The 13,897-nt window shown below is 42.5% G+C and overlaps 1 protein-coding gene across 1 annotated transcript in view; it reads right to left on the reverse strand.

Moving 5' to 3' along the window:
- The window catches only part of ANKMY2 (ankyrin repeat and MYND domain containing 2), a 32,898-nt gene that overhangs the window by 17,372 nt on the left and 1,629 nt on the right, over positions 1–13,897 (reverse strand). The window contains exon 2 of the mRNA XM_075828780.1: positions 2,578–2,642. Coding sequence (XP_075684895.1) covers positions 2,578–2,642 — 65 coding nt within the window. The remainder of the gene's footprint in view (positions 1–2,577; positions 2,643–13,897) is intronic.

Here is a 13,897-nt window from a genome sequence, read left to right on the forward strand (position 1 = left end):
TTAAAAAGTAGCTCCGCCCATGAAATTATTTTAGCATTTTTCATCTATATAAAAATGCAGAGTAACGTTATTAATGCTTTACTGTATTTATTCTGTGTTGAATAAGGTGTTTTCAGTACGGGACAGTAGTTCCACGGAGAGGCAGGGACTCCTAGCGTCGTACAGAACATAGATGTTAGAAGCCCAGCTCTCCGCAGTGCATTCGGTCCGAGACTTGCGGCCGAAATACGTTCCGTCCTTTACGGACCGAACATGCTCGTGTGAATCCAGGCTAATACTGCCCCCTATAAACAAAAATATAACTGCTATAATACTGCCCCCTATATACAAGAATATAACTGCTATAATACTGCCCCCTATATACAAGAATATAACTACTATAATACTGCCCCTATATACAAGAATATAGCTACTATAATACTGCCCCTATATACAAGAATATAACTACTATAATACTGCCCCCTATATACAAGAATATAACTACTATAATACTGCCCCTATATACAAGAATATAACTACTATAATACTGCTCCTATATACAAGAATATAACTACTATAATACTGCTCCTATATACAAGAATATAACTACTATAATACTGGCCCCTATATAAAAGAATATAACTACTATAATACTGCCCCTATATACAATAATATAACTACTATAATACTGCCCTCCATATACAAGAATATAACTACTATAATACTGCCCTCTATATACAAGAATATAACTACTATAATACTGCCCCCTATATACAAGAATATAACTACTATAATACTTCCCCTATATACGAGAATATAACTACTATAATACTGCCCCCTATATACAAGAATATAACTACTATAATACTGCCCCTATATACAAGAATATAACTACTATAATACTGCCCCCTATATACAAGAATATAACTACTATACTACTGCCTCCTATATACAAGAATATAACTACTATAATACTGCCCTTTATATACAAGAATATAACTACTATAATTCTGCCCCCCTATATACAAGAATATAACTACTATAATACTGCCCCCTATATACAAGAATATAACTACTATAATACTGCCCCCTATATACAAGAATATAACTACTACAATACTACTCCCTATATACAAGAATATAACTACTATAATACTGCTCTGCTCCTATATACAAGAATATCACTACTATAATACTGCTCCTATATACAAGAATATAACTACTATAATACTGCTCCTATATACAAGAACATAACTACTATAATACTGCCTCCTATATACAAGAATATAACTACTATAATACTGCCTCCTATATACAAGAATATAACTACTATAATACTGCTCCTATATACAAGAATATAACTACTATAATACTGCTCCCTATATACAAGAATATAACTACTATAATACTGCTCCTATATACAAGAATATAACTACTATAATACTGCTCCCTATATACAAGAATATAACTACTATAATACTGCCCCCCTATACAAGAATATAACTACTATAATACTGCCCCCCTATACAAGAATATAACTACTATAATACTGCCCCCCTATACAAGAATATAACTACTATAATACTGCCCCCCTATATACAAGAATATAACTACTATAATACTGCCCCTATATACAAGAATATAACTACTATAATACTGCCCCTATATACAAGAATATAACTACTATAATACTGCCCCCTATATACAAGAATATAACTACTATAATACTGCTCCTATATACAAGAATATAACTACTATAATACTGCTCCTATATACAAGAATATAACTACTATAATACTGCCCTCTATATACAAGAATATAACTACTATAATACTGCCCCTATATACAAGAATATAACTACTATAATACTGCCTCTATATACAAGAATATAACTACTATAATACTGCTCCCTATATACAAGAATATAACTACTATAATACTGCTCCCTATATACAAGAATATAACTACTATAATACTGCCCCTATATACAATAATATAACTACTATAATACTACCCCTATATACAAGAATATAACTACTATAATACTGCCCCTTATATAGAAGAATATAACTACTACAATACTGCCTCCTATATACAAGAATATAACTACTATAATACTGCTCCTATATACAAGAATATAACTACTATAATACTGCCTCTATATACAAGAATATAACTACTATAATACTGCTCCTATATACAAGAATATAACTACTATAATACTGCCCCCTATATACAAGAATATAACTACTATAATACTGCCCCCTATATACAAGAATATAGCTACTATAATACTGCCCCCTATATACAAGAATATAACTACTATAATACTGACCTTATAGCTCTCCACGAGAAGGAAACGGTCTCTCTAGCGCCACCTATAGACAACTGCCCTGTAAGTCCTGTTAGTAATATACGATCTTTTATAGAACCTTGAAACATGACTAAGCTATTGACACAGAATAGTCACCTATAGATGGAACTACAGAGATCTCTTTCTGGAGCTATTTTGCAAGCCTTTTCCCAGGTAGCATTGCCCTAAATACTCGCTTACCAGGACGGATCTCGGCAAGGACTACCTGTCACGTGACTCCTTACCTCATCTAAACAGTTGACCCGAACGTCTTTACTGGCCAGTAGTGCGACGGCTTCTTGGACATTTCCTGCCCAAAAAAAAAGAAGAGAGATGATGACCAACAATCTGCTGTTTTTGGAAAAAAAATAAATAGCTTGAAGGGTATGTCCACCTTCGAACGCCCTTTTACAACTTATAGGGCATGCCCACACGTGGCGGATTTCCTCCACAACTGTCCGCATCAATGCCGCACAGAATCTGCGTTGCAGATTCTGCGGCGGATCTGTCCAAAATGTGCAGTGAATTGATGCGGACTAGCTGCTGCGGACTGCGGGAAAAGAGCTTCCCTTCTCTCTATCAGTGCAGGATAGAGAGAAGGGACAGCACTTTCCCTAGTGAAAGTAAAAGAATTTCATACTTACCGGCCATTGTCTTGGTGACGCGTCCCTCTTTCGGCATCCAGCCCGACCTCCCTGGATGACGCGGCAGTCCATGTGACCGCTGCAGCCTGTGATTGGCTGCAGCCGTCACTTAGACTGAAACGTCATCCTGGGAAGCCGGACTGAAGACAGAAGCAGGGAGTTCTCGGTAAGTATGATCTTCTATTTTTTTGACAGGTTGCTATATATTGGGATCGGTAGTCACTGTCCCGGGTGCAGAAACAGTTACTGCCGATCGCTTAACTCTTTCAGCACCCTGGACAGTGACTATTTACTGACGTCGCCTAGCAACGCTCCCGTAATTCCGGGAGCCCCATTGACTTCCTCAGTCTGGCTGTAGACCTAGAAATACATAGGTCCAGCCAGAATGAAGAAATGTCATGGCAAAAAAGCAAGACGCATCCGCAGCACACATAACATGTGCATGACAGCTGCGGACTTCATTGCAGAATTTAGAATCTCCATTGAAGTCAATGGAGAAATTCCGCCGTGAGTCCGCAACCAGTCCGCCACAACATCCATTGCATGCTGCGGACACCAAATTCCGCACCGCAGCCTATGCTCCACAGCGGAATTTTCAGCCTCGTCTAAACGAACCCTACTAAAAAGAAGTGGAAGTCAATGGAGAAACGGCTCCGCTGCGGATTAACGCTGCGGAGTGTCCGCAGCGGAATTCAAGAGCAATTCCGCCACTTGTGGCTTTGCCCATAGATCTATATAATCCGCATACAACATTTCTTGTTGTTATTGGAAACAGTCAGCAGACTTGTTGTCAGACACGCCCTTAACAGCTTGGTTGAGCTCCTAAAATGCAGGGAGGGCGCTTCGCTTTTCCTACATCAGATGACTATGAAAAGCCTGGTGTAAACCACAGTCCAGACACCTAAATAAATACAGACACCAGAAAAGACCCTCTAAACAAATACAGACCCCGGACCCCCTAAATACAGGATGTAAGGATGTGGTCTGCTGCGGCGCCCAGGAGTGAAGAGGACTGCAGGAATAAGGAAAAGTGAGTATTTAGTCAGGATGTGACGCCCGGGAGACTTTCCTGCTCTTTCGGGTGGTCTCCCCTTTTTTCAGGAGTCCCCAGTACATTCCAGCAGAGTAGGTAAGTATATATTACACCCGTCTGATACCGGTCTGACGCAGAGCCCAGTACATTTACTATAGGACTAGCCAGCAGGATCGGGCGCAGGACTGGTATTTTTAGGTAAAAATTAATGTGAAGCGTTTCCGGATTTATTATGCATAAATTTTGCCTAATGAGAAAAATAAAAATAGCCGCTAACGAGCCCCAGGAGACATGGCGGCTGCAGCTCATCGGGGAGAGAGATCCCGAAGGGACCGGGCGCGGGAAGACTAATGGAAATTAACTGAGCGAAAAACTAATGTTATTCTATTCTGTGCTGTAACCAGGACGGGTGCCCGTTATAACTCATGCATTACCGTAATCTCCCTAATATCTTCCCCTAATGTGATTTTAAACCTCTCTTCCCTTTTAAACCTCTCTATTTAGTACTTTAAGTGCATAATGGTGTTCTGAAGGAGCAATGGGTCTGGCTGGCCCGCTGTCACCTTCATACACTCCCACCCACTCATTACCAAAAATATGCAATGCAAGTACTATATAGTCATATGTTAAATCAGACTATGAGCACCAGTTATTTGAGTAAATGAGCTGAGACAAACTAGGTATTCACATAAGCCATACAAAAGTCATCAGATGTAGCTGACCTGCTTGCTGGTTGTTTCCATGCAGATTTTATTTTATTTTTTTAATGGTTATTCATGTGTGTACCATACATAATGAATTTAGCAGCAGTGCCCAAGAATGACCGCCACTTAGTTCAAACAGGGGACTCTTAACTGTAGGACCCCCAGCGATCAAACACGAGTCACCTGTGGATAGGTGATAAATTGTTATGGTAGGACTACAGTTTTTTTCAAAAAGAGAAGGTTCACATTAACAATTTCATTGGAGATCACACAATGAGTCATTTGCTGGTGAATTTATGATTTTATGGGGAATAGGTCTTTAAATGTCATCACATTGTCATCACTGAAGTGAATTACAGCTTGTATTACACTCCAGAGCTGCATTCAAAATGATGCATCTGGCTTCAAAGTTGAGATCTCATAGCATTCCCTGCTTGTTCAGAGTTTAAGCTTGCTCTGGTGATTTTTTGGTAAATGTCAATTTTACACCATGCACTGTACAGTAATCTAATGTAGAGAAAACGTAATGCACCTAGCATTATAGGAGCTAAACTGAAGGAGACACATCATCAATAACAAGGTTTCGGTTTTCAATGACAACCAGCAGAATAGGGAGTGCAGTTCTGGAGTATAATACAGGATGTAACTCAGGATCAGTACAGGATAAGTAATATAATGTATGTACAGTGACCCCACCAGCAGAATAGTGAGTGCAGCTTTGGAGTATAATACAGGATGTAACTCAGGATCAGTACAGGATAAGTAATGTAATGTATGTACACAGTGACTCCACCAGCAGAATAGTGAGTGCAGCTCTGGAGTATAATACAGGATATTACTCAGGATCAGTACAGGATAAGTAATGTATGTACACAGTGACCCCACCAGCAGAATAGTGAGTGCAGCTCTGGAGTATAATACAGGATATAACTCAGGATCAGTACAGGATAAGTAATGTATGTACACAGTGACTCCACCAGCAGAATAGTGAGTGCAGCTCTGGGGTATAATACAGGATGTAACTCAGGACCAGTACAGGATAAGTAATGTAATGTATGTACACAGTGACTCCACCAGCAGAATAGTGAGTGCAGCTCTGGAGTATAATACAGGATGTAACTCAGGACCAGTACAGGATAAGTAATGTAATGTATGTACACAGTGACTCCACCAGCAGAATAGTGAGTGCAGCTCTGGAGTATAATACCGGATGTAACTCAGGATCAGTACAGGATAAGTAATGTAATGTATGTACACAGTGACTCCACCAGCAGAATAGTGATTGCAGCTCTGGAGTATAATACAGGATGTAACTCAGGACCAGTACAGGATAAGTAATGTAATGTATGTACACAGTGACTCCACCAGCAGAATAGTGAGTGCAGCTCTGGAGTATAATACCGGATGTAACTCAGGATCAGTACAGGATAAGTAATGTAATGTATGTACACAGTGACTCCACCAGCAGAATAGTGATTACAGCTCTGGAGTATAATACAGGATATTACTCAGGATCAGTACAGGATAAGTAATGTATGTACACAGTGACCCCACCAGCAGAATAGTGAGTGCAGCTCTGGAGTATAATACAGGATATAACTCAGGATCAGTACAGGATAAGTAATGTAAGGTTTGTACACAGTGACTCCACCAGCAGAATAGTGAGTGCAGCTCTGGAGTATAATACAGGCGGTAACTCAGGACCAGTACAGGATAAGTAATGTAATGTATGTACACAGTGACTCCACCAGCAGAATAGTGAGTGCAGCTCTGGAGTATAATACAGGATGTAACTCAGGATCCGTACAGAATAAGTAATGTAATGTATGTACACAGTGACTCCACCAGCAAAATAGTGAGTACAGCTCTGGCATATAATACAGGATGTAACTCCGGATCAGTACAGGATAAGTAATGTAATGTATGTACACAGTGACTCCACCAGCAGAATAGTGAGTGCAGCTCTGGAGTATAATACAGGATGTAACTCAGGATCAGTACAGGATAAGTAATGTAATGTATGTACACAGTGACTCCACCAGCAGAATAGTTAGTGCAGCTCTGGAGTATAATACAGGATGTAACTCAGGATCCGTACATGATAAGTAATGTAATGAATGTACACAGTGACTCCACCAGCAGAATAGTGAGTGCAGCTCTGGAGTATAATACAGGATGTAACTCTGGATCTGTACAGGGTAAGTAATGTAATGTATGTACACAGTGACTCCACCATATTGCCGTTATACTTTTGCTTATTTTCATTGCAACACATTTTGAGAGTCATTCTCATATAAACTATAGAGGATTCAAAAGATTTGTGGTTGCCATGGTGTCTCGATGTCTTGCGAAGAAGACGGAAGGTAAATTAGGAGGCATTAACTGCTGCAGACAAGGAACTGGAGGAAGAACACCACTAATGACTGCACAGACATGTTCTGTAGGTAAAGGGGTTGTTTCACAAAGGCAACCCCTCTGTGAAACGAGGCCGGCGGTTCGTGGTGGGTCCAGCTTTTCTCGCTGCTGACGATCGGCCGTTATCGCCAGAGGAAGTCGCATCTTGGCACATAATTTCCCCGTAGGGCGTAACAACAGGGAGTGCAAAGGTCACTGGAGCCTGAGGGGGTCTAAAAGGTCCCTCTACCCCATATGAGTAGATCAGTTCTGTAAACGACGCATGAGAGTTGTAGGGCCCGGTTACAGATTCTGTACTGGGGCCCAGTACCCTCAAGTTACGCCTCTTCTTGCCGTCACAAGTTTTCTCGCTATAAACTGGACTCCAGTCATTGTAAGTCTAGAATATAATAAAACGTAATCGTGCATATAAGACAACGCTATTAAAATAAAACTTTGGGCAAAACGAATGCACCGTGTTTTGCTGATTGCAGGGTATGAGGGGCCGAGTATGACACAAGGATTCAAAGAACACCTAAGAGAGAAGTTGTGTCATGCTCCGCCCCTTAGGCCCTGCACTAGGCATAACACCGTGTATTAGATTTGCCTGGACTGTTCCTGGAAGATACACGTGGAAGCAGCGATCTGTAATGCGGGAGGGTTCTCTTAGTTTCTGGCGCTGGTCCTATAAATGCCAGATTATTGGAATTTTAAGGTCTAGAGGACGATCATGCTGCACATACAGATGTGACTGACAAGCGTTAACAAGTTAACCATTAGTAACCTGACGGCACTCTCCATCTCCCCAGGTCCAGCAGCAGCGGGGTTATCTGCCTTATGTCTGCCCGGCTATAATCGCTGCAGATTATCTCTTTAATTATGTCTAGTGCGGATTAGTGAGGAGCACAGATTTCATATCCCCAGTGTTACGCTTCACACCCTTCCCTCAAAAACAGAAAAAGTAATAATATACAAATTTCACTATTTATATGTTGCTTAATAATCAGGATCAGCATAATCCCAGGTTACAGCCACCGTCAGAGTGCCATCTGCCCCATAGTGTCAGTCTTCACTGCTGTCCTGTCATTCTATTTGCAAACCAGGAAGCTCAGGATGAACAGCGCTATAGGCTCCTCCAGGATAAAAACACAATTGGTCCAAAATCAGTGATAAATAGGTATACGTTTAAATTTATTGAAATACACTTGTTCTACCTGTATAAACGTTTAAAATAATTCTTTAATGATAATTTATTAAAATATAGTAGGGCACAAAGTGCCAAAAGATCCAAATACAGGCGTTGGCAGCCAGATCAAGAATGCACAGTAAGAGGAGTGTGAAATGGACAATCAACATGCACTGATTGAACAGTGCCTGACAAGTCTGATGTAGTTTTCAACACCTCTTAAGATGTGCTGGCAAATATTGGTAGGATCTGATTGCCACAGATTACAGGCACACTTCCCTACGCGTTTCTGCACCACATTAGGGGAGCGTCCTCAGGGGTATGAATTGCCTGATATCACTCGTATTAGTTCACGAGATGCCGGTCAGCTGATATTCAGCTGTTCAAGTAGTATAACGGCGCATACGAGACACTAATGTCGGTCTAGCGCGCGCCGGAGAAACAAGGAAGCTTTAAAGCCCTGGCCCCACCTCCCAGGCATTGCGTAGCAAAGTGCCGATCCAATGGGAGAGTAAGACGTCGACCAGCGACGCCCACCCACAGGTCGGCTCCCTAGTAACCACGCAGCCAATGGAACAGATGCAACAAGCATCTATGGTAACAGGGGGGAGCTACAGGCGGCCGAGCATACAATGCCGATAGCAAAAATGAAAACAAGCGCCATGTGAATGACAGGGCGATCGGGGAGACACATAAACAACCAAACCACAGTGCAAAAATGTAGCGAAGATGGCCATCGAACATGAAGAGCAATGATTTAGTAAAGGAAACTGACAACTAAGACACCAGACCATGCACGAAAGTTAAACAGTGGAGACTAAGTGTCAGTAATTGGCAGGAGTAGTAGAAATAGATAACTAATGTCAGTGATTACCAGGAGTAGGAAGAGTAAGACAAACGGACTAGAAACAGCTGACCTTCTTATAAGAAAGGAAGATATGAGATAGAATCATTGAGGCCCAGTGGTTTGATGGTTTGCATCCTGAAAATCCACTGGGCCTCCTTTTGTAGAATACGTTTGTCCCAATCTCCTCCCCTAATAGGTGGCTTGATAGATTCCATCCCTTGGAATTTAATGACGGAAGAATCTCCCAGATGGTGGTCCCACACATGTCTAGATACAGGAGTATCGGTTTGATTCTTAATATCGCACATGTGGTCTCGGATTCGCCGTCTAAACTCCCTTATGGTTTTACCAACGTACTGCATTCCACAATGGCAAGTGATGAGGTACACTACCCCCTTTGTGAGGCAATTGATGAAAGACCTGTTATGAAAAACCGCTCCTGTAACAGTGCTCTTAAAGGTTTTACTTTTCAGCACAGAGGAACAGGCCTTACACCTCCCACATTGGTACGAGCCAGTAACATTGGTAGAGAGCCAAGTCTTGGCACCAGTTGCATCCAAGTGGCTATGCACCAATCGATCCTTCAAATTGCGGCCTCTTCGAAAGGTGATCTGAGGTCGGTCCCCCACTAAGCCACCCACATCGGGGTCAGCTTTAAGGATATCCCAGTAGGAGGTAAGTATTTGTCTAACCTCCCAGTGTGCAGCATCATAAGTGCCTATTATTCTCATGACATTGTCCTCCTGTGTGGGTGTCTTTGGATTTAACAGAGACTCCCTATCCGCTGTGATGGCATGTTGGTAAGCCGATTTCAAAACACCACTGGGGTATCCTTTATGTTCAAATCTCCTCCTCAGGTTATTGGCCGACATTTTAAAATCTGCCAAGGTAGTGCAGTTGCGTCTAGCTCGAATGTACTGACCCTTAGGTATACCCATTTTCAAGGGTGTGGGATGACAGCTATCCCATCTAAGAAGGCTATTAGTGGCCGTACTCTTCCTGTACATTTGTGTCTGGATGTGACCCTGGTCGGTCTTATTTATTAGAATATCAAGAAATGTAATCTGTTTGTCCCTGATTTCAGAGGTGAAATAAAGACCCAGGTCATTGACGTTCAAGATTGAGACGAAATCGCCAAACTCCGCTGTTGTACCAGACCAGAGTATGAAAATATCGTCAATAAATCTTAACCATAATAAAATGGACGGGATATACTTCTCCATCTTATCGCAGAATACAAACTCCCTCTCCCACCAGCCCAGATAGAGATTGGCATAGGTGGGAGCACAGGGGCTACCCATAGCCACTCCTCTTAGCTGGTGAAAGAACCTGTGCTCAAAGACAAAAAAGTTATGCTCCAATACGAAGCGTAAAAGGCTGAGTATAAATTGGTTGTGTGCGCTGAATTGGGCCCCTCTCTCATTGAGAAAATACTCAACAGCCCCACATCCCAAGGAATGGGGAATGGAGCTGTAGAGGGCCTCCACATCCAGGCTCGCCAAGAGGACATTGGATTCAACCTTAATCCCTTCAAGCTTCCTGAGTACCTCCATAGTGTCACGTACGTATGACGGAAGCGCTGTAACAAAGGGCCTCAGAATCCTGTCCACATAGATACTCGCATTCTGTGTTACACTATCTATCCCAGAAACTAACGGTCTTCCCTTGAGTGGACTAAGACCCTTGTGGATCTTAGGGAGGCTATAGAAGGTAGCTACCTGTGGACATTTGCCCACAATGAATGCTAATTCCCGCGCATCAATGATCTTCAAATACTTAGCTTCCCCCAGGATCACCTTGAGCTCAGCCAAATATCTCATTGTGGGATTGTCAGTCATAATCTGGTAGCACATTCTATCCTTCAGAATATTAGTACACATGGTTACATATTGTGCACGGTCCATTACAACGACATTGCCCCCCTTGTCTGAGGGTTTGATAATAATGTCATTGTCATTTTCAAGTGCCTTGAGTGCCATTATTTCCTCCCGGGATAGATTATAATGCGAGTATCTATCTACCTCCAACTTCTGAAGCTGGTTCGTCACGACCGTAAGGAAGACATCCAGCAGAGTATTATCATTGATGGGGGGATTAGTGGTTGAGGGAGCCCTCAAGTCGGTGAAGGGGCCCTCACCCACACCTCGCTGACCCTCATCAAATAACTCCTGCAATACCCTAACATTGACAAGATCCTCCTCCTGAATACCAAGTTCAGCACACTGTCTCCTGTCATGTGTACAGAAAAATTTCTTCCATTTCAGTTTCCTGATGAATAAATTGAGATCCTTGACCCAGGAGAAAAGATCAAATCTATTGGTTGGAATAAAGGATAGACCCCTCTTGAGTACTGCGGTCTCAGAATGGGACAAAATCCTTCCAGACAGATTGACGATCTGCATTTCATCATCATGACAGGGACTACCTAAGGTTAAATGTCCCTGGGGTCCCTGTGTAGATAATCGAGAATGGGGTGGCTCCTGCATAAAAAACCATCCCTGGTAGGTGCTCTTCCTCTCGTTCTCCCTCTCTGTGTGGAACGTACAGATACTTTCCCCTGAGCTCTATTAGTACGAGTAGTTCTCAAAGGATACCTCTGCATGTCTGTATCCGATACGTCTGGCTCAGAGGAGGATAACTCAGTATCAATCTCCTGGTGTCCCATCTGTTTAGAACCCAATTCAAAAATTCTACCTTCCTTGAAATCGGTCGTATCACGAACGTATTGAAAGTGCTTACGTTCCTTGATATGTGCAGTGAATTTTTCAACAGCTTGTTGCAGAGTTGTTTCTTTTCTTTCATATTCTGCACTACCAGAAAATTTCTGAACCGACTCAATTCCATCCCTAAGCTCCTTAGAACTACGTAAAAGCAGATTTTTCTCCTCTTCAAGAAGAATCCCCATGAATCTGAGAGATGAGTCAATCGACTCTTTCTCCCATCTCTTGAGCAGCTCAGCTGACCGCAGCCTGGCTGCCGGAGTAAGAGAAATTCTCAGCCCTCTTGGTACAATATTGTTCTTGAGATAGGTCTCAATGGTCTGGACCTCCCACCATGATCTAATGTGATCCTTATAGGATTTGGTGAGATGTTTAAATGCACTGTTAATGCTCAAATTATGCGACTGTGGTAGAAGCTCACTCTCCGAAAAAACCTCCCTGGCATCACACATCCATCTTTCCATATTAATATCGGTTGTGAGAAAGCCTGCCATCCCCCTTCGATAGATAAATTCAAAATTGGTCCAAAATCAGTGATAAATAGGTATACGTTTAAATTTATTGAAATACACTTGTTCTACCTGTATAAACGTTTAAAATAATTCTTTAATGATAATTTATTAAAATATAGTAGGGCACAAAGTGCCAAAAGATCCAAATACAGGCGTTGGCAGCCAGATCAAGAATGCACAGTAAGAGGAGTGTGAAATGGACAATCAACATGCACTGATTGAACAGTGCCTGACAAGTCTGATGTAGTTTTCAACACCTCTTAAGATGTGCTGGCAAATATTGGTAGGATCTGATTGCCACAGATTACAGGCACACTTCCCTACGCGTTTCTGCACCACATTAGGGGAGCGTCCTCAGGGGTATGAATTGCCTGATATCACTCGTATTAGTTCACGAGATGCCGGTCAGCTGATATTCAGCTGTTCAAGTAGTATAACGGCGCATACGAGACACTAATGTCGGTCTAGCGCGCGCCGGAGAAACAAGGAAGCTTTAAAGCCCTGGCCCCACCTCCCAGGCATTGCGTAGCAAAGTGCCGATCCAATGGGAGAGTAAGACGTCGACCAGCGACGCCCACCCACAGGTCGGCTCCCTAGTAACCACGCAGCCAATGGAACAGATGCAACAAGCATCTATGGTAACAGGGGGGAGCTACAGGCGGCCGAGCATACAATGCCGATAGCAAAAATGAAAACAAGCGCCATGTGAATGACAGGGCGATCGGGGAGACACATAAACAACCAAACCACAGTGCAAAAATGTAGCGAAGATGGCCATCGAACATGAAGAGCAATGATTTAGTAAAGGAAACTGACAACTAAGACACCAGACCATGCACGAAAGTGCATGGTCTGGTGTCTTAGTTGTCAGTTTCCTTTACTAAATCATTGCTCTTCATGTTCGATGGCCATCTTCGCTACATTTTTGCACTGTGGTTTGGTTGTTTATGTGTCTCCCCGATCGCCCTGTCATTCACATGGCGCTTGTTTTCATTTTTGCTATCGGCATTGTATGCTCGGCCGCCTGTAGCTCCCCCCTGTTACCATAGATGCTTGTTGCATCTGTTCCATTGGCTGCGTGGTTACTAGGGAGCCGACCTGTGGGTGGGCGTCGCTGGTCGACGTCTTACTCTCCCATTGGATCGGCACTTTGCTACGCAATGCCTGGGAGGTGGGGCCAGGGCTTTAAAGCTTCCTTGTTTCTCCGGCGCGCGCTAGACCGACATTAGTGTCTCGTATGCGCCGTTATACTACTTGAACAGCTGAATATCAGCTGACCGGCATCTCGTGAACTAATACGAGTGATATCAGGCAATTCATACCCCTGAGGACGCTCCCCTAATGTGGTGCAGAAACGCGTAGGGAAGTGTGCCTGTAATCTGTGGCAATCAGATCCTACCAATATTTGCCAGCACATCTTAAGAGGTGTTGAAAACTACATCAGACTTGTCAGGCACTGTTCAATCAGTGCATGTTGATTGTCCATTTCACACTCCTCTTACTGTGCATTCTTGATCTGGCTGCC

Source organism: Rhinoderma darwinii, chromosome 5 (assembly GCF_050947455.1).
Source record: "Rhinoderma darwinii isolate aRhiDar2 chromosome 5, aRhiDar2.hap1, whole genome shotgun sequence".
Classification (NCBI taxonomy): Eukaryota; Metazoa; Chordata; class Amphibia; order Anura; family Rhinodermatidae; genus Rhinoderma; species Rhinoderma darwinii.